Genomic DNA, 25,105 nt, shown 5'->3' with positions numbered 1-25,105 from the left:
TCTACCACTTACTTATAGAATATGGTAAGTTATGTGCGTAAGGGCCAACATTTACACCTGCTGTAGAGCTAGTAGAGAAGGGAATTGGGACTTGATATACTGTCTTTCTGTGGTTTTTGCAACTACATTCAGAAGCAGTTTACATAGTATATACAAGTACTTATTTGTACCTGGGGCAATGACTTGCCCAGATTCACAAGGAGCTGTAGTGAGAATCGATCCCATTTCATCACGATCAAAGTCTATGGCACTAACCACTAGGCTACTGCTCCACTCAAATGATATGAGTGGGTGCATCTAGGTAAGCATGTTAATACTGACTTATGCTAGAATTCTATAACAGAAATTACACACATTATTGTCTTTATAGAATACGCTCACATCATTCATAAATTGGCGGTTAAAACTTCGGTGACTTTTATAGATTTGTCTCCTATCCAGATAAAAGTGCTGCTGAATAGCCGGGTGACCACGACTAACTGGGCAGGAGCCTCTCCTGTCTAGTTAAAATTTTTAAAATATCTACCCCTAAATAAATGAAGTTGTTTTTAGATCCATTGATTATACAGTAACACTGTTCAGAGGTGGGGTGGAGGAGGTAATGCATTGTTTACTATTTTAATAATTAAGATTTATGGACACAGGCATAGGAAGAAGGAGGCTGTTCTTATTTTGGGTTACCTTCATGTCTTACTGTGAGAGTGCTTCCCACAGTACAGGCTGCCCTAATCTCTCCATTTTCTTTTCCCTCAGTGTTCAGTGTGGATTGCAGCACAGTGGAGTGTCCTCCAGTCCAGCAGGTTGTTTGTCCCTCTGATAGCTATGAAACACAAGTGAGGCTGACTGCTGACGGATGCTGCACCCTTCCTACCAGGTTAGTTGCAGCCTTACCTTTCACTAAAGTCTCTCCTTCTGGTCACACATGAGAGAAATGGGTTTTCTGTTGTTCCCAAACTTCCCATCTCCTCTGATTGAAAGTGTTGATGAAAATGAAACTCGCTGATGTGACCTCAGCTGCGCAGTTTGAAGACCACAGACACCCCGGCCGATATTTAGCCTGTGGTCAGTATTTTTTTAGATGCTGACTGTTGTGGACAGAAGTAGCCCCAGATATTTATTGCTGGGCCATGTCCAGATGCCAGCATTGAATATCTGGGGCGAATAACACTTCTTCTGACCTCTGGAGCATATGTGGGTCCTGGCTGACAAGTATTTCTTCCACTCCTGACTCCCCCCCCAATTCTGATCCCCCTCCCTCCCACTCCCCCTGGAAGAAAATCAAGAATACCCACCAGGATCCCCCTCCCGCCAACTCCCCCATCACCTGGTACATCAAGACTGCCCCCTCCCTCCCCCCCTCCCCCAGAATTGTGACAGGTTTACCTGCCCAATTTCTGGTGGTCTAGTGGGAAAATAAGCAGGAGCGATGCCCATTTGCTTCTGCCCAGTGCAGCTGCCTCCTTAAAATGGCTGCCGCAAGCTCTAGCAGCAGCTTTGCAGTACTTCAAAACACTTAAAAAGCAGTCAAAGTTTGCCAAGTTAGCTATGTGGGTGCCAGCTTTGAACATTGCTGACCCCCACATAACTGCCAGTTCCTCCCTGACTTCGGCTCCGTAACACCCCTGAGTAGCCCAGCTCAAAAATGGCCAAAATAGCAAAAAAAAGCACAAAGAGCCTTCAAAAATAGGGACTCTCACATTCGCGACCAATTTTTTATTGTTGTGACACACACAAATAATCTTTAGTTATTTTATATATGTATACCTTTTCTCTCGAACACACTGGGCATCTTAAAGGAGACATCATTACGACATCATCAGGTCCTTCATTATTTATAACTAGTAAAAAAGGCCCGTTTCTGAAGGCAAGGAAATGGGCCCTAGCCAGGCAATTCCTCCCCCCCCCCCCCCCCCCGTGCTACGGCCCCCTCGCCTCCCCCCTTCGGCGAACCTGTCGCCCCCCCCCGGACCGCTGAAAACCGCCCCCCGCCGCCGTTCTGTACTACCTGTGCTGACGGGGGACCCAAACCCCCGTCAGCCGAAGTGTTGTTGTGCCCTTCGCGTTCCTTCCTCATCTTCTCTGGAAGTTCCTCTGTGTGCGTCTGACGTGTTTCCCTACTCCTCCCCTTGCCTTGGAATCAGCTGTCATGACGTCAGTGACGTCAGTGCGTGTCTGCCTAGCAGACCACCTCCAGCCTAGGGAGCCACGGTCCCAGGCACAGAACGTTGGAGGTGAGAATTATTATATAGGATGAGTAGGAAAGTGTCATCACTGTTTGCTTTATTTCCGGATTATGAAGGATTGCTTTGCATCCAACTGAGAAGAGTGAGAAACCACGCTCAGTTTGTATTGTGTGGGGTAAGTCTTTTTTCCAGATTTCGGTTTGATGAGAGGATCACAAATTTTTTAATTTAAGGTCCAGGCTACTATGTGATACATGCTGTGTCTCAGCGATAAGATGTAAAAGTTTTTTCTAATAAGGTGTGGCCTGGGTGTTCTTTCTTTCAATTCACTTAATATTGAAAATTATAGAGGAGTTCATACAGTTTTACTTTCGGATCCTTTTTAGTAAATGTGTACAGCATGGCAATGTGTGAGTTTGCTAGCGCTGACGGCAAATATGAGATTTTGGCACCTTCTTTTTTTAAACGTCGGCAAATATGAGATCTTGGCATTTTAAATCCATGCTAACAGAGTCAGAATAATAAACAGCTCACTATATTATAGTATCACATTTTTAAAGTAATTTGGGTTTTAAGCCCAGCATTTGGCAGGTACTTTGATTTAATATATGAACCTGCAAGTGGTGTGAGCTAGCATGAGATGTTTATGTTTTTAATAATCGCTAGCAGAGTTAGGGGCTAGTTTTGTATGAGCTGTGACTCCTACGAGAGCGAAATGGTATTGCACTGCTCACCATATCATAGTTGGGTGTGATAATTAAGTTTTAAACATTTGTGTTTTTAAGTAATATACCTGTTGGGCACTTCAATTTAAAAATTCTAATATGGCCGATACTTTTTTCATTTTGCAGTGTTAGTATAAGTAATTATATTTCTATAGATTAATTTTTCTATTCCATTTGTTGTTTATAAAGGAGGTATCTCTGTTTTGTGTATCAGGCCTTTTACCCAGAATCATTTAAGAATAATTCATTGGTGAGTTTGGTACAATCACATCTGTGATTTCTTTACACCCCCTACTCTTCAAGATTGCTCTATAATCACCATGACAGTTTTCTGTTTAGGTAATCACTTTTGATGGATGTTTTCCTAAAAAATACTACAAGCAATATGTATTTTCTCTTAGTTTATAACAGAGGCGTAGCCAGACCTAAGATTTTGGGTGGGCCACTGGGGAAACTGGGTGGGCACATATAATCTCCACATCCCATCTCCTCCAGCTTAAAACTTTAAATACCTGAGCTGGCAGGGATCCCCAAGTTCCCACCAGCTGGAAACCTCCTTGAATGTGACCAAGACGTTCTTCAACAGTTTCACGGTTGGCAGCAGCGTGAAAACCAAGCATGAACTGGATGCCAGTGTTGAGCAGCAAAGGAGAGCCGTCACCATTCCAGCCTTAAAAAAAAAACCCGGTGTGAAACGCCTCGCTTCTGCTGTGCTCTGCGCTGCCGTGAAGGCAGCAAATCCCCTCGTCATGTCAGTCGGCCCTTCCTTCACTGTGTCCCGCCCTCTGATGTAACTTCCTATTTCCGCAAGGGCGGGACACAGTGAAGGAAGGGCCGACCGACGCAATGAGGGGATTTGCTGCCTTCACAGCAGCGCAGAGCAAGAAGAAGCGAGGCGTTTCACACCGGGGTTTTTTTTTTAAGGCTGGATGCCGGGTGGCAGAAGAGGGTCGTGATCATCGGCTCGTCTATAGAGCTGCCTGGTAGGCAGGTGGGGACTGTGGCGTCAGCGGAGCGCAACCCCCCCCCCCCCCCCTCCCACCTACTGACACTCGGGGCTGGGCGGACGTTGGCTGGGTGGGCCTGGAGGGAAAGTGGCTGGGCCTGGGCCCATCCAGGCCCGCCTGTGGCTACTCCCTTGGTTTATAACTACTAGCTGCTTTTCGTATCATCACATCACATTTTTAAATATGTTCACAGAATTATTAAGAAGCACGTTCACGTTTCCAATATCATTTTTATAAACTACTAATATGCATACTCACTTCAAACATACAATTATTATGCATGTTCACATTATTTATGCACATACTTTAAGGGTTACATTTATTTATTTTTTTCTTTTCTTATCGCTGTTATGTCTGATTTATATTATTGTTTTTGTTCATTATAAACCCCTGACACAGGAACTGTGCACCGAAACATGGCCCATATCGGAGCACAGGACTTCCCAAATCTGAGCAGGGAACTCCACAGCCTGTTGAGTTTTTAGAATGCCCACAGTGAATAAACATGAATAAGGTTTGCATACCCTGCTCTCCAGGGATCGCCTGAATACTTGACTGGCTGTGGAATCTCCAGGACAGGTTAAGAAAGCCCCGGTACAGATCCATGTCAGGAAGGCAAGTGTGAGCTAGCTCTGGTCTTTCATACAGCAGTTTTTTGCTCCGTCTTTGAACGTTCTGCAGAATTGGCTTTGGCAACATACTGATGAAAATATACTACAAAGTGAATCTGGTTGATAAACATAAAGACCTCTGTTCTTTGAAATTATGAGGTATGTCAGAAGAATTCTTCATAGAGCCAAATATTCCTTGAGCCAGTCTAAATATCAGTTGAAAACGTGAGTAGAAACAAAGTAGCAGAGGATCTATTGATATTCTGCTGTCTCTGTGGCTCAGAAACGTTTCAAAACTGAGGCCATAGGGTTTTCTCTTTGAAAGGATTTTTCCCCATTCTGTGCCTTAGGCAAAAGTTGCTTCATAATAGGGCCTGATCATATTAAAATGAACCAAACGTTAGAGCTACATTTGGGCATTATTTCCTTCAGACATCACGGCTCCATGTTTGCTCTGTACGGGTTTAAAATTCTAGTTTACTAAAATGCAACAGTCAATGCTCCTAAAGAATTAGATGTAGCTCCAGATCCATCATATAATCTAAAAATTAGTAATAATGAAAGCTCATATAAAAAAAGAAAAATAATCCAGTAAGTGCAATTAAAATGGTGCTACAGTTACTTTGTGAGTCCCTCTCATGGATGCTGTAATTAATTTGATACTATATCTATCTAATCAGCATCCTAGGTGATTGATTATCCCCAACGAAGGAGCCGACTCTGGGTGCCACTGGATACTGATGACCTCCAATATTGAGCCAGCTCCTTCACTGTGTCCAAAGAGGAGTCATATGTATAGTGTTTGGCACCCCCAATCATTTTCAAATGCTGGCACCCGTGATCCCCAATATTGCTGTGATATTCATTTCTGGGCTGTGCCATTGCCTGATGTATCTGATCAATTCTTTCTCCGGACATTAGCATATTTTCTGCCTGCTGTATTGCCAGTAGTCTTACTTTCATTCGCCGGGGCCTAACCCCTCTGCTCCTCATAGACCATGGGCATTGGTATAAAACAGAGTATACAAGCAAATCAGTTCATTAGTCTTTGGTCTGGTATAGGACAATGTAAAGCAGATTTTGTTTCAGCTGTCAAGCTTAAATTTAGGGAGTTATGACAATAAGTTTTAGCCAGTAATGAATGACTTCTACTACAAGACAGGTTCATTTTGGTCTTCAAAGCTCATTTACTACATCATTTTGGTTGGGTATAATCGAAGAGCCATTTTGGTCTTTAGTTTGCCTTGTCTGGATAAATTTATCTGAACACTTTTGTATGATTAATTCAATAAAGATTACTCCTAGCACTTATGGCCGCCATTTGGAACCCGGTACCAGGAAGAGCAAGAGTGACTATGGATCACTGTTGCTACCATTAGACACCAAGGTCCTAAATAAGGCTGGGGATGGGTTCAAGGGATGAGGAATAGAGGGGTTCTGCAAGGGAGCTTATCAGAAGGTTAATTTATGCCTGGGAGGTTGAGTGAGGGTTTTCATGCTGGGGATGTTGGGCGAGGGATTGGATGGGTGGGGGTGGTGAGGCTGTGCTGGGAGGTGTGTAATGGGGGGCATAGGTTGTCAGAAAAAGGGATCTGTCACAGGGGCTAAGTAATGTCGTGGTGGTGGTGGTGGTGGGGTGATAGGGGATGGTACTGGTCTCATCCTTTACACTTGCCCCTTCATGCAGGCAGTTCATATCACTGTGTATTTCTCATGTAAAATGAGGAATATATGTTGATATTATAAGCCCACCCAAACCAGTTTCTCTTAATGTCCTAACTATGTCCCTTTAAACTAAATAGTACTATCTGAGGGAGAGATACCCAAACTAACAAACATGCACAATAAATGTATAGGGTTCTGGCCTTTGATCCTGAAGCAGTGATTCGAAACACTGGCCATCGTTGATCATGGACGGTGTGCTGAGAGCCTGAGAAGGGAAAAAAAAGAGACCTGGCAGCCTAAGCTAAGTTTGCATAAATTACTTTATGGGCTGTTTTGATAATAAAGGAGGTTTTTGCCGATGATGATGAAGTCCCGCTCCTGTAAGACAATTTAGTAAGTCTAGGAGCTTCTCGAGGCTTTTCCTCCTGTAATGCCTTTCTTGCTAACTACAGTGAGACCTCGGTTTTCATGGATAATCTGTCCGAAAACAATCGGCGAAATCCAAAGCCCGTCCTTCTTTTTCGACGAAGTCCGAGGCAACCGACGAAAACCGAGACAAATTTCTAGTCGAAAAAATCAACTAAATCCGAAACTGACGAAAACCGATGTCAATGAAAACCGAGGTTTCACTGTATGTCCCTTTGCCATTTAGTTGTAATGTGGATCCCCGTATGTAAATAGCGTAAAAGTTGCTATTTACTTGTGGGATCATTCTAAAATAAGGGCCCACATGACAAATACAAAAAGAAAAAGGTAAATAGGGCTTTCTAGAGCTAGGAAAGAGAGAAAATGTCACTTGAATCCCTGTATATGTAAGGGAAAAAACATTAATGATACTCACATCAAGAAAGAAACTTTAGAAAGACTGAAACAAAAAAAGATGAAACAGACTATAGTAAACTGATCTTAGCAGTATGTTCCTGCTAGCATCAAACAAAAAGCTTGCTAGGTGAAAGGTAAATATGGGAACCTTTAGAGCAGATTTATCTTTCCTGACAGATGTGAATAGTTTAATTCCAAAAAGTGCTGTGCTGAAACAGTAGCTCCAGAGCCCTAAGGGAGGACGAAGGCCAGTAGGGAGATTCATTCTTTTACATGACATTTAAGGTAAGAAGATGCTAGCGGGGTGAGTGTGTATCTGTACTGTATGGGAGGGGGAACTGCAGTACCTTATGTGGAAGTTTTAAAAAGGGGATAAACAGAACAACACACAGTTGTCATGTGATCTTAAGGGCTAGCTGCATTTCTGAAGTAGGCTGTGAAAACTGTAAGGCTGTTTATAGTTATTTTGCATGCTGTTTTAGATTCTTTAATTTGTGTTTTGTACAGTGGCGTTCCTAGGGTGGCTGACATCCGGGGCGGATCGCCGATGTGCCCCCTCCCCAGGTGCAGCGCGACACCTCCCCCCAGCGAAAGGACACCCCCCTCCCGGGTGCAGCATGACCCCCCCCCCCACCCCCGGCAAAAGGACGGACACCTCCCCCTGGCGAAGGTACACCCCCCCGGGTGCATTTTTACCTGCTGGGGGGGGGGGGGTGCCGCGCGCCTGTCGGCTTTACTCGTTCCCTGCTCAGTGTAATAAATTTAAAACAAATCGGAGAAAGGTTTTCTTCACCCAACGCGTAATTAAACTCTGGAATTCGTTGCCGGAGAATGTGGTGAAGGCGGTTAGCTTTGCAGAGTTTAAAAAGGGGTTAGACAGTTTCCTAAAGGACAAGTCCATAAACCGCTACTAAATGGACTTGGGAAAATCCACAATTCCGGGAATAACATGTACAGTATAGAATGTTTGTATGTTTGGGAAGCTTGCCAGGTGCCCTTGGCCGGGATTGGCCGCTGTCGTGGACAGGATGCTGGGCTCGATGGACCCTTGGTCTTTTCCCAGTGTGGCATTACTTATGTACTTATGTACTATTTGTTGCTTTCCATAGCCGCTGCTGCTCATCGGGAGAAGCAGCAGTGGCCAGGAAACGGAAGATGCCATGTGTGGTTGCAGTATCTGCACCACTCACTGTGCGTGTGCTTGTGCCAACACTGAGCTCTCCAACCCATACTCCCTGCTGGACTGGGATTGGGCCCTCAGTGATCAGCCTTCCGAGGCCTCAGCATCCCCCATGGCCACAACAGGTCAGCGCTGCGTACATCTAGTAGCGCTATAGAAATGATAAGTAGTAGTAGTACTGTGGTTGTGCCCCATGTGTCCAGACTCACCTCTTCCTCTGGGGTCAGGTTCTTTGGCTTCTCCAGACTGCTTTTTCCTTGTTTTTCAAGTGTGTTCCAGAGATTATTCTAGCCCCGCTCTGATGTTCCAGCTTCCAAACCTCACTCCCAAGTCATTCAAGCCTCACTCTGACGTCCCATTACATGCCTCACTCTGGTGTTTCAGTGTGCTTACAGCCTCATTCCTGAGGGCATGACATCATCAGTGAGGGCTCTTTTAAGGAACGATGGGACATTCTAACTTTGCCTTTGCAACAGAGGTCTTCTAGACTGTTCTAGCGTTTGTATATGTATGTTGCACTTCAGATTGTTCAGCCTTATCTGCCTAGCCTTGTACTCTGCTTTGCTTGCCTTGTCTTGAGTTCTGCCTTGTTTGCCTTGCCTTGAGTTCTGCCCTGTCTGCCTTGCATTGAGTTCTGCCTTGTTTGCCTTGCCTTGTGATTTGCCTTGCTTGCTTTGCCTTGAGTTCTGCCTTGCCTTGTGCTCTGCCTTGTCTGTCTTGCCAAGTTTGTACTTTGTTCCTTCACCCTTTTTTTGCAGCCAAGCCAGCTCTGCTCCAGGTTCCTGTTCCAGCCAAGCCAGCCCTACTCCAAGTTCCTGTTCCAGCCAAGCAAGTCCTGTTCCTGGTTTCCATACTCCAGTCCAGCTTCCAAGATCCAGTCAGACTTCCAAACTCCAGTCCGGCTTCCAGCTCCAGTCTAGCTTCCAAGCTCTGGTCTGGCTTTCCAGCTCCAGTTCAGCTTTCAAGCCCCACCCCAGCTTCCAAGCTCCAGTTCTAGCCTGGGTGATTCACCTGAGCTAGCCAGTCTCTGGTAGCAGCCGAAGGGCTCACATTCCTTGAGTTCATGACAGAACACAAGAGCAGAACTAACAGAATACCATGAAGCGTTCTTAAAATCGCAGGCCCAATAGGAAACAGAGGGGTGATAGACCATATCCCAGTAGTCTGGTTCTTCAAACACGGTACAAGAAATACAAGATTGAAGACATCTGCTCTCAGGGACCTTGGCCATATAATCAGTCATGGCTGAATGCAAACAAACTTACTCCAAGGATGCTCCTTTCCTGACAGGAGATCTGCAACATCCATGTTCTTCCAACAAGGAGAACACTTTACTGCTTGCTGGAGCAAGTGCATTCAAATAGCCAAGTCCTAGGCAGAACTAGAGAAGGCTGAGGCAAACCAGACTGGAGACAAGACATTGAAGAAGGATTATAGACAAAATCAAGGTTAAGACAGGAACACCAACACCAGATGACTCATCAAGCTCATGGCCTTCGCAATCTGTCAGGGATACAGGATGGTGAGCCCTTAGATCATAGCCAAAGCTATGGCAGACAAATCCCCTGGGTGGCACAAGGCAGGAGTCTGGGCAAGGGGAAACAAGGTAGGACCATAGGCAAGGCTAGAACAAGGGCAGACAGGACTAGGTAGGACAGGGCAAGAATGAAGAAAGGCAAGAACTGGACAAGACAAGGCAGGACTAGACAAGACTGAGCAAGGCTAGACTAGGCAAGACACAAGGGACAAGGCAAGACAGGCTTGAACAGCAGGAACTCAGAGACAAGGCATGGCTGGAGCTTGGCAGGAACTCTGAGACAAAGCAGAGCTGGAGCTTGGCAGGAACTCAAAGACAAGGCAGTGCTGGAGCTTGGCAAGAACTCAGAGATAGGGTAGGGCTGGAGTTTGGCAGGAAGTCGGAGACAAGGCAGGGTTGGAGCTTGGCAGGAACAGAGACAGGGCAGGCCTAGAGCTCAGAGGCAAGGCAGGGCTGGAGCTTGGCAGGAACTCAAGAGACAAGGCGGGGCTGGAGCATGGCAGAAATTCAGAGACAAAGCAGGCAAGGATGGAACTTCAAGGCAAGACAAGGCTGGAATGGGAACAAGGCAGGACTCGGAGGGACCACAACTGAGGAGAAAATGCACCCAGGCCCATGACATCACTGCTGGCGCGCCTCCTGAGATAGCACCGCTGGCCCTTGAAATGATGGCACGCAGTGCGAGCATGCACCTAGGGGAATGCCCATGATGCTGCCGCACCAGAAGATGCTGTGGGACCAGGCTGCGAGGCAAGGCAGGAACGACAGTAGGTCGAGGTGCAGGGCAGGAGTCACGGCAGGGCTGTGACAGGGACAAAAGTGTTAGTGCGCAGTTTGTGAGTACACTAGGGACTGAAAAGTACCTGTAAAAATAGCATTTGCAAACCATTTGACTGTATCTACAGAAAGGCGGTATCTCAAATGTGGAATAAACAGTGAATTCCTAAAAGATTTATGTAAGAAAATAACTGAAATAAATAGACTATCATGTTGGCCAATGAAAAAATTGCATGAAATAATGTGAAGTGGCATAAACGCTTGAGACCTAAAACTAGTCATGCATATCTTTAAAAATACAGTCATTGTGCTTATAAAATACATATGTACATAAAACATCAATAGATTATGAATCCATCTAATAATTACCAATAAATAAATGTAAAATTACACAGATTCTTTGTACTGAAATCCAAGCATTATGCATTAGACATCAACAACCTAAACCCCTCCCCCTTTTACAAAGCCACGCTAGCAGCTGTCGGTGTGCTAATGCTGACACAGCCTATCTGTGTTTCGGCATTGCTGCATGGCAGCTGCTAGCACGACTTTGTAAAGGAGGGGGGGTGCGTTAAAAACATAAAAATGTTAAATTACATAAGTACATAGTGCTTAAAACCAAATATTGCACATAAATAAATATTAACTGAATATATTAAACATAAAAGTACAATTAGAAAACTAAGAACATAACAAGTCTATGTATAAAATGTTCCAATAATATCTAATTATTTCATTACTATATAAAGTATATGATTCCTAATGGAAAATTAAAGATAAACTTATAAATGCATCAGTAGCCAGGAATAGAAGATGAATATAGTCATATATTACATAACAAAATTTACAAAATCACTCAACTATCCAATAAATAAATGATGACATGCTGTGAATGCATTTTAGAATCATAAACCCCTCAATTAAATCAATAAAACACTAAACTCACAGAATCCCTCATTTATCTAATATATGAGAACAATACCATATGTGCAATACTTAAATTCATAAGCTCATAAAAAAACATGATAAAATACCATTAATCCATATAGGAAATATATGGAAAACCTCAATTTTATCTGTAATATCTTGGTAATCAATAAATGGAAAGATATAAGCATATAAAATTGTACGGTCCAGTACTGGAGTAATTACATGTAATTTTTAACAGATTTTAGAATGTTTTGATATATTAGTTTTGTCAATATAGAGGGGCATAATCGAACCGCGCCGGCGAAATACATGGCCGGCGATGTATTTTGGCGGCGCCACAAACAGCTGGCCAGACCCGTATTTTCAAAAACGATGGCCGGCCATCTTTTGTTTCGACAATACGGTTCCGGCCAGCCAAGTGCCTTGGATTTGGCCGGGATTTGAGATGGCCGGCTTCATTTTTTAGCTATAATGGAAAGTTATGTCAGCCATCTCAAACCCCGGCCAAATCCAAGGCATTTGGCCATGGGAGGAGCCAGCATTTTTAGTGCACTGGCCCCCCTGACATGCCAGGACATCAACCAGCCACCCTAGGGGTCACTGCGGCGGACTTCAGAAAAGCTCCCTCGTGCATAGCTCCCTTACTTTGGGAGCTGAGCCCCCCCAACCCCCCCCCCCCCAAACCCACTACCCACAAATGTACTGCACCCACTAAAATTGCTTCAGGAACCTGCATACAGCCTCTAGGACTTATTGCTGCTGTATAACTTTGGCACACCAGTTCACACCTGAAGACTAATCTCTCTGAAAAAGTCCTTTCTTGAAATAAGCACGTTTACTCACAGTTAACTGCAGATCAGAGGTTGTGCCCCACTGGCAAAGAGTCCCCTGGTACTAAGATTAGCAGTAGGTCAGAGCTGGCACAATGGTGTACAATGCCCTCTTTCAGCACCATGGAAGGTAAGAACTACGTTCTCTAACGTGGGTAACACAGGAAAGGGAACTAAAACTGGCTTACAAAAATGGCCACTACCGCATGGACTACAACAGGAAACAAAACAGGGCACACTCTGACCTGGTTGGCGGGGGAAAAGCACCATGGGAGTAGAGCCCAGTACCATACACCCAACACAATGCATTGGTAATGTGACTCTGCAGGGCACCTAACAGAAAAGGTGTCACACTCACCCGAGAGCCACATCGCAACCAGGGAAAGGCTGTCGGAGGATACAACAAATTCTGCTGTCATGGAGGTGGGTACAGCATTTGAGGCTGGCATACAGGCTGGCAAAAAAGGTTTTTAGTTTTATTTTTTTAGTTTGGAAGGGGGTTGGTGACCACTGGGGGAGTATGGGGAGGTCATCCCTGATTCCCTCCAGTGGTCATTTGGTCAGTTGGGGCACCTTTTTGAGGCTTGGTCGTGAAAATAAAAGGACCAAGTAAAGCCGGCGAAATACTGCTTAACGCCATTTTTTTTCCATTATCGGTGAAAGCCGGCCATCTGGTAGCCACGCCCGTGCCCGCCCATGTCCCGCCTTCGCTAATCTACCAACATGCCCCCTTGAACTTTCGCCGGCGAAGCAACGGGAAAGCGGCAATGCTGTCAAAAATGCCGCTTTTACGAAATCGCCGGCCATCTCCCGATTTATGTTGAGAAATGGCCAGCGATCACTTTCGAAAATAAGCTGGATAAAGTGCTTTTTCGTTTGGGTCACAGAGATTTCTGTTGGCATGAACCGGAATTTTACATAGTGCGCAGCGATAAGTTTGTTCACTCGTAGGATGATATAATGAATAGACTAATTGCTTTTGGAGTGATCCCTATTAAGTCAATATGCGGAGTAACCACAGTTTTGTAAATAATTTCTGCTTGTTCACTTTTGGTGACAGCGACTGTTTGTTTATATGCCACATTTCTGTGCACTGCTCGCACTGTATAATGCTTTGTCTTTATACCGACACTGGCTGTACATTTTGACTTTGTCATTACTTCAGATATTTTTCTGTGATGTATTTTTGAAATGTTTTTCTATATCGCAGCACTGTGTATTTTGGCATGTTATTTCATTGTTCACATATTCAAACATTATTGACACTACACAGTTTTTGCTTAACACATCTTTTTTTGCACTAAGCACTGTGGTCTAGTATTGTTTGTTCACCACTGTTGTCTTCCTAATTAGACACGTTAGACACTGTTTAGTTAGAACATAAGAGAAGCCATTATGGGTCAGACAAATGATCCATCTAGCCCAGTATCCTGTTTCCAAAAGTGGCCAAGCCAGGTCACAAGTACCTGGCAGAAATCCAAATTGTGGCAACATTCCATGCTACAAATATTAGGGCAAGCAGACTATGGACTTTTCCTCCAAGAACTTATCCAAATGGTTTTTACACCCAAATATTCTAACCACTGTTACCGCATCCTCCAGCAAAGAGTTCCAGAGTTTAACTATTCGTTGAGTTAAAAAATATTTCCTCTTATTTCTTTTAAATGTATTTCCATGTAACTTCCATGAGTGTCCCCTGTAAAAAATCAATTTAATTCTACTCATTGTACACCACTCAGGATTTTGTAGGTCTCAATCTTATCTCCCTTCATCTGTCTCTTACTTCTTTAGCCTTTCCTCATACGAGAGGAATTCCATCCACTTTATCATTTTGGTTGCTCTTCTTTGAACCTTTTTCTAATTCCGCTATATCTTTTTTGAGATATAGCGACCAGAACTGAACGCAGTACTCAAGGTGAGGTTGCACCATGGAGTGGTACAGAGGCATTATAGTATTTCCGGTCTTACTAACTGTCCTTTTCCTAACAATTTCTAGCATCCTGTTTGCTTATTTGGCTGCCACTGCACACAGAGCAGAAGATTGGTTGGAGGCGGATGGGACTGGGGTAAGAGAGCCCAGAAAACAAAGAAATTTGTGGTGAGGGGAACTGACTGGGGGATAATGTACTGGTGTGGGATGAACTGGAAGAGAAGAGGTAGAGAGTGTATGAGGGATCAAACTGGAGGAGGAGAGGGAGAGAGTGCTGGGGGCTCAGCTGGGGAGGGGCAAAGACTAGGGTTACCATATGTCCGGGTTTACCCTGACTTGTCCTCTTTTGGAGGGCACCGTGGAGCATCCAGGTGGGTTTTTACAGCCTACCCATTTGTCCGGGCTTGCGGGCAGGCTGGCTTGTGGGCGGACGGGCCTCAGGATGTCCTCCCCTTACTTACCTTAATGTGTCCTGGTGGTCTGGTGGCCTGTTTGGGGCTTGAAGTCTTGGCAGCCATTTTGAAGCAGCGCCGGTAGCGAGGAGGTCAGCGGCATCGCCGGGCAGGAAAAAGTGGGGTTCTTTCCTGCCCCAAAGAGGCCACTGGACCACCAGGGCACGATAAGGTATGTGAGGGGAGGGGAGGACATGTGGATGGAGTGGATGGAGTCATGTGGGTGGAGGGAGGGAGGAAGGAAGCTGTAAAAAAAGGTGGGTGAAGGGAGACTGGAAAAAAAGATTGGGGAGGGGGGATGCAGAGCTGCCAAAGAGGTCCCAATATTTGAGAGGGAGATTTTAGTAGAAGTCCCAGCCACACCCACTGCCTTGGCTCTGCCCACTCTGCCTTGGCTCCGTCCATTCTGCCTCATGTCATCTTTTTCTTTTGTTGTAGACATTTGAAAATGCTCCCAGGTTTCAACTCAATTCATGTTTAATGTGAGATATAAATGATATAAATAAGGAAACTCTGAATGTTGAACACCTGATTCTCATAACATGATGTCTGTTTTAGAGGCCTTTTACCTTGAGAAAATAAAAATCTCTGCACAAATATAATAGTGCTAGGGTGTCTCTATAACCAGCCCCTCCAAATGACACACTGATTACACTTTCCAACAAATTACTACTCTACCTATGAAAAGTTATTCCCTTATTATTCTTCCTCTGTGTACATCTGTTTACTGCACAAGCCAGCAATTTGAAAATATGTGAGATTAAAAAAAAATGCTACCAAAAATAAAGAATGATAACATGGATGCAGCAGCTCATAGGATGCTATTTGCTTGCTTTGTTGAAGGAGAAACAGAGTCTAACCTATTGGCTTCAACTTTTCATCCCATCTCCCTCCATGATGCAGCCTATGCAGCAGCCATGACAAAAAAAAAGAAGCAAATGCGGGGCCGCAGCAGCCTTCAGGCATACGCTGTCGGCTCTGCTGCTGCTGCTGTGCCCCCACTGACATCAACTTCGAGTTCTGGGGACAGAGGACCGGCAGAACTGACAGCGCATGCCTGAAGGCTGCTGCGCTCCGCGTTTGCTTTTGTTGTTGTTTTGCTGCTGCCGCTGCATTCGGAGAAGCAGCAGTGGCAGTGAGAAAAACTGATTCCTCTTCTCAGCAGGAGCCTTTCCCGCTTTGGCGGGTGTGCGGGAGATGGCCCACCAAAGTGGGAGATTTGGCAGGTCTGGGGACGTATATCGAGAGGGAAAGAGGGAAATATATAGGAGGGAGTGGAGAGAAAAGGAGAGGGGGATATGCTACTCATGGATGGGAGGGAAAGAAAGAGGGACATGCTCATGAAATGCTTAAGAAACGTACATCTTTTCATTTTATATTTAGCAGAGTACGGAAGAAAATACATTTTAGCAGTATTTTCACTGTTTGTAGAATGTGGCTTTCTTGAGGGGGTCAAGGTGTGGTGACTTTGAGGCACAGGGGCGTGGCAGGGGTGGGTTAGGGGATATGACAGGGCTGGTTGGGGCATGGCTGAATTTTTATGGTAACTCTAGACAGAGAGAGATAGAGAATGTAGGAGAAGTGTTTTCTACTGCATTGTGGTTAGGGCTTATGGTTTTTTAAGGTCTTAATTTGACCATTAGAGAACCCAAAAGGCAGGCAGCAACCACATCTTTCAACCAGGGGCGTATCTGCGTGGGGCCACAGGGGCCTGGGCCCCCGCAGATTTCGCCCTGGCCCCCCTCCCCGCCGTCAACCCTCCCCCGCTGCTTACTTTTGCTGGCGGGGGGCCCCAACCCCCGCCAGCCGAGGTCCGACCCGCAATCTCCATATTTCGTCTTCCTCCGTGGCCATGTGCTTCAAGGAAGTAACGCTGCAGTGCTGATTGGTTGAATCCAGTTCGGCGTCTGACGTCGCTGCGACGTCAGACGCCGAACTGGATTCAACCAATCAGCACTGCAGCGTTACTTCCTTGAAGCACATGGCCACGGAGGAAGACGAAATATGGAGATTGCGGGTCGGACCTCGGCTGGCGGGGGTTGGGGCCCCCCGCCAGCAAAAGTAAGCAGCGGGGGAGGGTTGACGGCGGGGAGGGGGTGGAGAGAGGCGGCGGCGGCGGGGGGGGGAGAGGGAGGCAAAAATGTGCCCCCCCTCTCTGGCTCTGGCCCCCCCTACCGCCGGATTCCAGATACGCCCCTGCTTTCAACCACTGAAACTGGTAGCAACCACAGACACCGCCAAACATATTGTCAGCTGCCAGAAATTACTACAGCATTTCAGCTCCGATGTAAGGTTTGCTAAAGGAAAATCAGTGAAAACCAGAAGCCCTAGTTAGGTCCACTATTACTAAATTCATGGAGAAATTCTGTACTAAAACCTTAAAAATGTGACATCTTTGAGTAAGTGGAAGTGACCAAAACAAATGAACCTGGATGAATAAGAAGAAATAGTTTAATTGCAGAAAGTACATGCAAACCTTGATTAAAAGTACGTACAATTCTTGATTGTTTTTATGAGGATTCCTGATGAAGGCTTGTTAGCCAAAACACAGACCATGTTCGATCCACTTCCATAGCCAAAACACAGACCGTGTTGGGTCCAGTTCCAGGCAAGTGTTGGTTCTCTTTTTATGAGGTTGAGTATTTTTGGTTCAACCTTCAATTAAGCATTGTATGTACTTTTAATCAAGCTTTGCAGGTACGTTCTGCAGTTAAAGTATTTATTCATCCTGGTTCATTTGTTTTGGCCATTCCCACTGGCTTTGATTTTTCCATTGGATTTTGTGAGAGTGTTTGGTTTTCCTCCCTTCTTTTGAGCATCTTTCAGTAAGAACTTTTTTTTTCTGTTTTTCAATTTAAATTAACTATTGCGCAAAGCCGGTGATCATATAGAATTATTTTGCTAACTATAGTATGCAGAATTTTGCATTTTAATGTGCTATGCACAGAACTTTTTATGTTCTTTTGTGGTGGAGAATTCTTCCAGGAGTACAGTTCTCTGGGATCAGCTCTATTAACAAGACTGTTACAAATTACCCCAAATATACCGAATCTGATGGTCCCATAATGGATTTAATGTCATGAATTGCTGCTTATACAGGCTGCTTGGACCAATCAGATTCCAGTCTGTGTACTGTAAGATGATTCATACTTTCAAACATGGCTGCCAAGATACTGGGGAGTTCCATGGGGAGAAATGATAACTATATACATGAGAAGTGGAATTTGACTTGTTAAAGGATGTTATCGTTACTTGCCATGTGCACTTTTCCGATATTGCATCGTAAAGTACACAGATGACTCTTGCAGAAAACTTCCACTGGAAACAAAGGTTTAGAAGAATCTTCATTCCTATACACATGATGCACATGCACTCATTCCACTTTCTTATCAAAGTAATAACAACAGGCTGTTAGACCTGAGCAAGGTCTAACACCTGCTGTTTACCAGTTTCAAGTCTACTTAACACCATGTCTGGAATGTGCTTGGAGGGTTGGCAGTGGAACAATTACAGATTCTTCCATGACGTTTTTACCATACTGTCAACATGGCCTCCTCAGTCTGTTTGTGCACTGCTTAGACTAGTGTGGCATGCCCATACCAGCTCAAGGCTTTCAGTATTTACACTAGGCTGGCAAACCTTAGCCTGAGCCTAATCAGGATCTCTCCCTGGCTCCTTGCCGTGTCTCTCTCCTGACTGATTTAAATGTTTAAAAGCACCTAACTGTAATTGATACTAAAATCCTAAGATTAAATGAAGGTAATATAATATTGTAGTTTTACGGGACTTGGCTCAGTACTACTGTTGTCCAGTAAGTGACAAAGATTGAGGCCTAGAGGCATGCAGAGATTGTGTTTGCGTTCTTTTGTTTTGTATTATTTTGTGGGGGTTTCGTTTCATTTTGTGTTTGTATTTTAGTACAATGGGGCAGTTCTGTAGACTAGGTGCTAACATTTATGCGTGTGTCATTGTGTAAATGCTTAACTGTTAGCATTAAGCATGTATGTGTGCACTTATGTGCATATACACTAGCGAATACCTGCTCAACTTAGAAATGCATATTTTCGAGGGGGGCATACACAGGGGGTGGAGTATGGGGAGGACGACTCTAGCACATGACTTACAGAATACTATAAGTACTGCAGGTATCTGCCGCACTTAGGTGCTCACACATGTACCAGTTATATGGCTGGCATAAGTGCTTGAGTCTAACCTACTTATTTTCGAAGGAGAAGGGCAGCCATCTTCCGACACAAATCGGAAGACGGCCGGCCTTCTCCTAAGGCCGTCCAAATCGGTATAATCGAAAGCCGATTTTGGCCGGCTTCAACTGCTTTCCATCACAGGGCCGGCCAAAGTTCAAGGGGGCATGTTGGCAGTGTACCGAAGTTGGGACGGGGGCATGGTTAAGAGATGGCCGGCCTCAGCCGATAATGGAACAAAGAAGGCCAGCCCTGACGAGCATTTGGCCGACTTTACTTGGTCCCTTTTTGTTCACGAGCAAGCCTAGAAAAGGTGCCCGAACTGACCAGATGACCACCGGAGGGAATCGGCGATGACCTCCCCTTACTCCTCCAGTGGTCACCAACCCCCTCCCACCAAAAAAAAAATTAAAACATTTTTGGCCAGCTTCAAATGTCATACCCAGCTCCATCATAGCACTATGCAGGTCCCTGGAGCAGTTTTTAGTGGGTGCAGTGCACTTCAGGTAGGCGGACCCAGGCCCATCCCCCCCCCTACCTGTTACACTTGTGATGGTAAATGGGAGCCCTCCAAACCCACCCGAAACCCACTGTACCCACATGTAGGTGCCCCCCATTAAGGGCTATGGTAGTGTTGTACAGTTGTGGGTAGTGGGTTTTGGGGGGCTCAGCACCCAAGGTAAGGGAGCTTTGCACCTGGGAGCAATTTGTGAAGTCCACTGCAGTGCCCCCTAGGGTGCCCGGTTGGTGTCCTGGCATGTGAGGAGGACCAGTGCACTGCAAATGCTGGCTCCTTCCACGACCAAATGTCTTGGATTTGGCCGGGTTTGAGTTGGCCACCATTAGTTTCCATTATCGGCGAAAACCAATGGCGGCCATCTCTAATGCCGGCGATCTGTAAGGGCGGCCCAAATGTTGAGATTTGGCCGGCCCTGACCGTATTATTGAAACAAAAGATGGCCGGCCATCTTGTTTCGATAATACAGTGGGGTACGCCACTTGACGGAGCCGTCATTAGAGATGGCCGCCCCCGTTCAATTATGCCCCTCCACATGATTTAATTTCCTTTACAGAATAAGTTTCTACCCTGTACCTTCTGAGCACTTATTGATACCCTGTTATAGACATTGGGAAGCCACTTCTCACCCTTGGGATCGGTAGCATGGAATGTTGACTATTTGGGTTTCTTCCAGGAACTTGTGACCTGGATTGGCCACTGTTGGAAGCAGTATACTGGGCTAGATGGACCATTGGTCTCAGTATGGCTATTCTTACGTTCTTATGGTTTACCTGCTAAATGGTTTTAATGTACTAAAATCATCTGAGGGTAATTTTATAAGGAGCCACCTAGTTTAGGCAGTAAGAACATGCATCAATGTCAGTATTTTAGTCATTTACACATGTAAGTGGCCTCTTAAAAAGTACCGACCAGCATAAAATATGTGCATATGTTTTATGGTGTGTATGTTCACTCTGGTGTGTAGCGGACTGGGGTCTGGACAGCGTGGGTGGAGCCGGCACTGACGGATTCGAAGGGCAATTTTATAACTGGATGTCCACGAGTGTAAATGTACGGAATAGCAGTACTTTTGCAGGCAGTTGTAAACTTAATCATGTAAGTGGCAGCAAAGCAACTAAGAGCTATTCAGTAAGGTTGCACATAAGTGGCATACCCCCTGCTCCCGATTATTCAAAACAATTTAACTGACCTGGAACAGCTTCTGGCCGGTTAAATAGCATTTAAGTGCCTAACTGCGGATATTCAGCGGGAGATAACCAGTTATTTATTTTCAGTATTTTTATACCGCCTAGACCTAAGTGATTTACAGTTTCTATTACAGGTACTTTGCTCTGTCCCTAATGGGCTCACAGTCTAAGTAGTATATTGTTCCTGGGGCAATGAAGGACTAAGTGACTTGTCCATGGTCACACGGAGCTGCAGAAGGAATTTAACCTGGTTCCCCAGGATCTCAACGCACTCCCAACCGTTAGGAAGCATCAGGAATTGAACCCAGTTTCCCAGGTCCACAAGCTGCTGAACTCTTAGGCTAAATATCCTGGTTAGTGGCTAGCCACTAACCGGCTATATTGCTTGACATAGCCACTTAGACACGGATGTACAGCACCAAGCTATGTTGAGCAGTCAAAATAGGCCGCTTAAATAGCAGGCCTATCTTTGACCGCTAAAAAGTTGCAAATGTGTGAACTTAAGGAGTGCCGATCCTGGGTTACACTAGTATTCTGTAATGGAATTTGGTTGCCCTAAAAGGGGGTGACCAGAGATCTATGTAAAGGAGGGGAATGGCCTATCCCAGTGCTAATATCACAGGGATTCCGGTTGAAATTGTGTCATACTTAGGTTAACTTTAACAACTAAGGGAGTCTTTTACGAAGTGGCAGTAAGCCCAACGTAGGCTTACCGCTCGCTAATCCAGAACTACCACCAGGCTACCACAGCAGCCCGCGGTAGTTCTCACTCCCTGTGCGCGCCACTTCCAGTGCTACAAAAATATTTTTATTTTTGTAGCACTGGTTTTTACCACCGAGTTAGTATGGGAGCTCTTGCTGCCACCTCAGTGGGTAGCGGTAAGTGCTCTTCCCCCCGAAATGGCCGCATGGTAAAATGGATCCTCAGTATGCGTCAAAAACAAGTGCTGATGCTAGCGCTGTCCCCTTTTTACCACAACTTGGTAAAAGGACCCCTAAGTCAACTGTGCAAATAATGTCACATAATATCAAGGTTATAACGACATATTGAACACAGGAAGGCCATTATTGTACAAGTACTAAGTATAGAAAAAGTAATACTTCTTGCTATCTTACTTTGATAGAATGCATTATATTGATTCTTATATTTTGGTTCCTCTCTACCACTTTAATGCAAGGTCAGCAGTTAACAAGGCTACTGTCATTAGAGATTGGATAGGAGAAACTCGGCCAGGTCTTGTTCTGTGTCTTAGTGGTGATAAGATACTGCGTTTGCCTAGGGCAGTGGTTCCCAAACCTAGTCCTGGAGGCATCCCAGCTGGTCAGGTTTTCAGGATATCCACAATGAATATTCACGGCATAGATCTGCATGCACTGCCACCCACTGCATGCAAATTTCTCTCATGAATATTCATTGTGGATATCCTGAAAACCTGTGTGGCTGGGGTGCCTCCAGGACCAGGTTTGGGAACCACTGGCCTAGGGAACAGAGGAGAGCGGTTCAGGTACAGTTGAAAGCAAATTTTAAATCCTCGTCTCTGAAAATTCTACTTGTATCATCTCTGATTCTTTGATGGTTGACTCTGTAAATTGTACATTATTTTATTGTCCCCTTGGCAAATGGCCAGAGGCTCAGATGTATTTTTATGATTTTATAACCAGACATAGATTAGACTCAGCAGAAACAATATTCATGGAAGATTTGAACTTGCATCTTGACAATTTGCATGATTCTAAGACACACAATATTTTTTTTAATTTTTAGAGTCCATAGGTAAAATATGGTCTCCAGTACACTGTATACATGATAAGGTCATCATTTGAATCTTTTTGCATATACCAATTTATTGTCTAAGAACTTGCAATCAGCAGCCAGTAACTCCATTTCTCTATGGGTGAAATTGCCGTTTCTGGTGAGGACATCTTTATGTGCAGCAGTTGTGAACTATCTGCTGATCAGGTCAACAACATTGTAAAATAGCTACAGGGGCATCTACATATGCCATTTATGGATGTCCAAGCTAATGTTTCTAGCACATCTGTGTTATCCACCTTTGTTTCTTCAGATTGACTCGTTCTGAGCTACGTCCAAATCATAGACGTTCAACATTTACAAATTATCCACTGTTGTACATCTACATCACAGACATTCACTTTTCAAATTAGCAGTCATACATCCAGGTCACGATTGTCCTGTACGTGCACATCACAGATGTCCATCTTTTCAAAGTAGCCAGTGTCATACATCCATGACACTGACAGCCAACATTTGAAATCAACACCACTACACCACTGTGCCCTGGTTATGGGTATCCAAATGATGGGTAGACTCTTGCTGAATCATGATTGTGGAAGGTGCATTGTTTTGATCCATCCCCCCCATCTGACCACATGTCTATGTATCCTTCACTATGACCTGACCATTAAACCTTTCTGTTTCAATAGATCTGTAAATGGTATATGGATACTACATGTTGAGTCCTTGAACAGATAGATGGCATAGATGGAGTGGCCTAGTGGTTAGAGCACTGGTCTTTCAATCCAGAGGTGGCTGGTTCAAATCCCACTGCTGCTCCTTGTGATCTTGGGCAAATCACGTAACCCTCCATTGCCTTAGGTACAAACTTAGATTGTAAGCCCTCCTGGGACAGAGAAATATGTACTGTACCTGAATGTAACTCACCTTGAGCTACTACTGGAAAAGGTGTGAGCAAATCTAAATAAATAATGGATATTTTCACCCTTCAAGGATCTGGGAAATGGTATATATGCCATGTGTTGAGACTGCCTACTAGTAACAATCCAATGAAGAGGGGCATGTGGAGTGGGGGAGCATTTCATTTTTCATTACGTTGTTTCACAGACTGTTATGGGGCTTTCGGGAAGGACCATGAAACAGCAGCACAATAGAACCAGGGTGTGTTTCATTTTGGATTTTACAGCAAGTACAGCATGGGCTGGCCAGCGATGTGAGGTTCCTCATAGACAATTGCTTAATGATGTGAAATGGGGACTGGTTTTGACTGTTACAGAGCAGATACATACGGGTACATATGATAGGAAATCCTACCATACATTTATTATTTATTTATTTATTTATTTTGATTTTGCTCACACCTTTTTCAGTAGTAGCTCAAGGTAAGTTACATTCAGGTATTGGGCTCACGGCCAAAATTACCATGGGTGTGGACCAGTATCACCACACTCACTGCAGTGCTGAGTTTGGAGGCCATACATGCCAGTAAGTGTTGCAAGCATGTGTCCAGTGAAAGTCATTGTGGGCTTCACTACTGTATGATATTTATAGTGTAGAAGGTTTGCTGTTCAGTCATACAGCACTATTGTATTGTGACCAGTGGCGTTCCTAGGCTGGCTGACACCCGGGGCGGATCGCCGATGTGCCTCCCCCCGGGTGCAACGCGCCCCCCCGCGTACAGCGCGATCCCCCCAGGTGCATTTTTACCTGCTAGGGGGTGCTGCGCGCCTGTCGGCTCCGAGTCCACTCGTTCCCTGCTGCTCCCTCTGCCCCGGAACAGGAAGTAACCTGTTCCGCGCAGAGGGAGCAGCAGGGAGGGAATGAGCAAACTCGGCCAACAGGCGCGCGGCACCCCCCCCCCCAGCGGCGTGCACCTGTGGCGGACCGCCCCCACCCCCTCTTGGTACGCCACTGATTGTGACACTGATAAATAGTGATTGCTCAGTATTGGAATGAAGGAGCATGAGGCATTTTTTCAGAAAAAATAAATGTTGATATGTATTCACTACAACATTTTATAATTAATTTGGATCACTCTCCCCCCAGAACATAACTAACCCCCAACCACTCTCCTGCCTCCCACTAACACCCATATCCCTCCCTTACATACAATATGTTGCTGATTATCCAGACTGTCCTTCAGGGGGTAGTCCAGATAATCATAAATCTGGATAATTGGATAAACCTATAAAATATTAAAATTGCTCATCAGAAGGATACGACACCATCTGTAGCTGGATGGAAAGAAGGACTCGCGTTGCTCCGTTGAGTAGCGCATGCCTCATATTGACACGCATGCACGTAAATGTGACTACGCATGGCATGCAGGCACACACAGTACAGTGGAGCTTCACGGGGCCTTCTTTCTGTCCACCTCCAGACAATTCCACATCCTTCTGGTGAGCAATTTTATTTTTTTCAACTGTCTATGGGAAATGGAGACTGGAGAGGTGATGCCAGTCTGGATAATTGGACATCTGGATAATTGGCATTTGGATAATCAGTGTTGTTCTCCAGTTTTGTACCCTTTTCTCTTTTGTAGGAGTTTCATGTATTTGTGACATCTTTTTGGCCTTTTCTGCATTTCAGATGTGAATGCCTGTCTGGCATATGTGGGTTTCCTGTGTGTGAGGCGGGATCCATCCCCCGGATAGCTTCTCTTGGAGATGGGACACCTGGCAAATGTTGCGACATCTTTGAATGTGTCAATGGTAGGTAGAGTTTCTAATTCAATGTGCAGACAGTAGAAGGAAGGACAGAGACGGTTTATGTTTAAGAAAAGAGAAAAAAA

The 25,105-nt window shown here is 45.0% G+C and overlaps 1 protein-coding gene across 1 annotated transcript in view; it reads left to right on the top strand.

Annotated features, from left to right (window-relative positions):
* CRIM1 (cysteine rich transmembrane BMP regulator 1) overlaps window positions 1–25,105 on the top strand; it is an 882,829-nt gene that overhangs the window by 438,974 nt on the left and 418,750 nt on the right. The window contains exons 4-5 of the mRNA XM_030196525.1: window positions 754–874; window positions 24,904–25,025. Of these exons, the coding sequence (XP_030052385.1) occupies window positions 754–874; window positions 24,904–25,025 (243 nt within the window). The remainder of the gene's footprint in view (window positions 1–753; window positions 875–24,903; window positions 25,026–25,105) is intronic.

This window comes from Microcaecilia unicolor, chromosome 3, assembly GCF_901765095.1.
Source record: "Microcaecilia unicolor chromosome 3, aMicUni1.1, whole genome shotgun sequence".
NCBI classification, from domain to species: domain Eukaryota; kingdom Metazoa; phylum Chordata; class Amphibia; order Gymnophiona; family Siphonopidae; genus Microcaecilia; species Microcaecilia unicolor.
The sequence above is the reverse complement of the archived record's forward strand: the minus strand, read 5'-3'. Positions and strand labels throughout refer to the sequence as shown.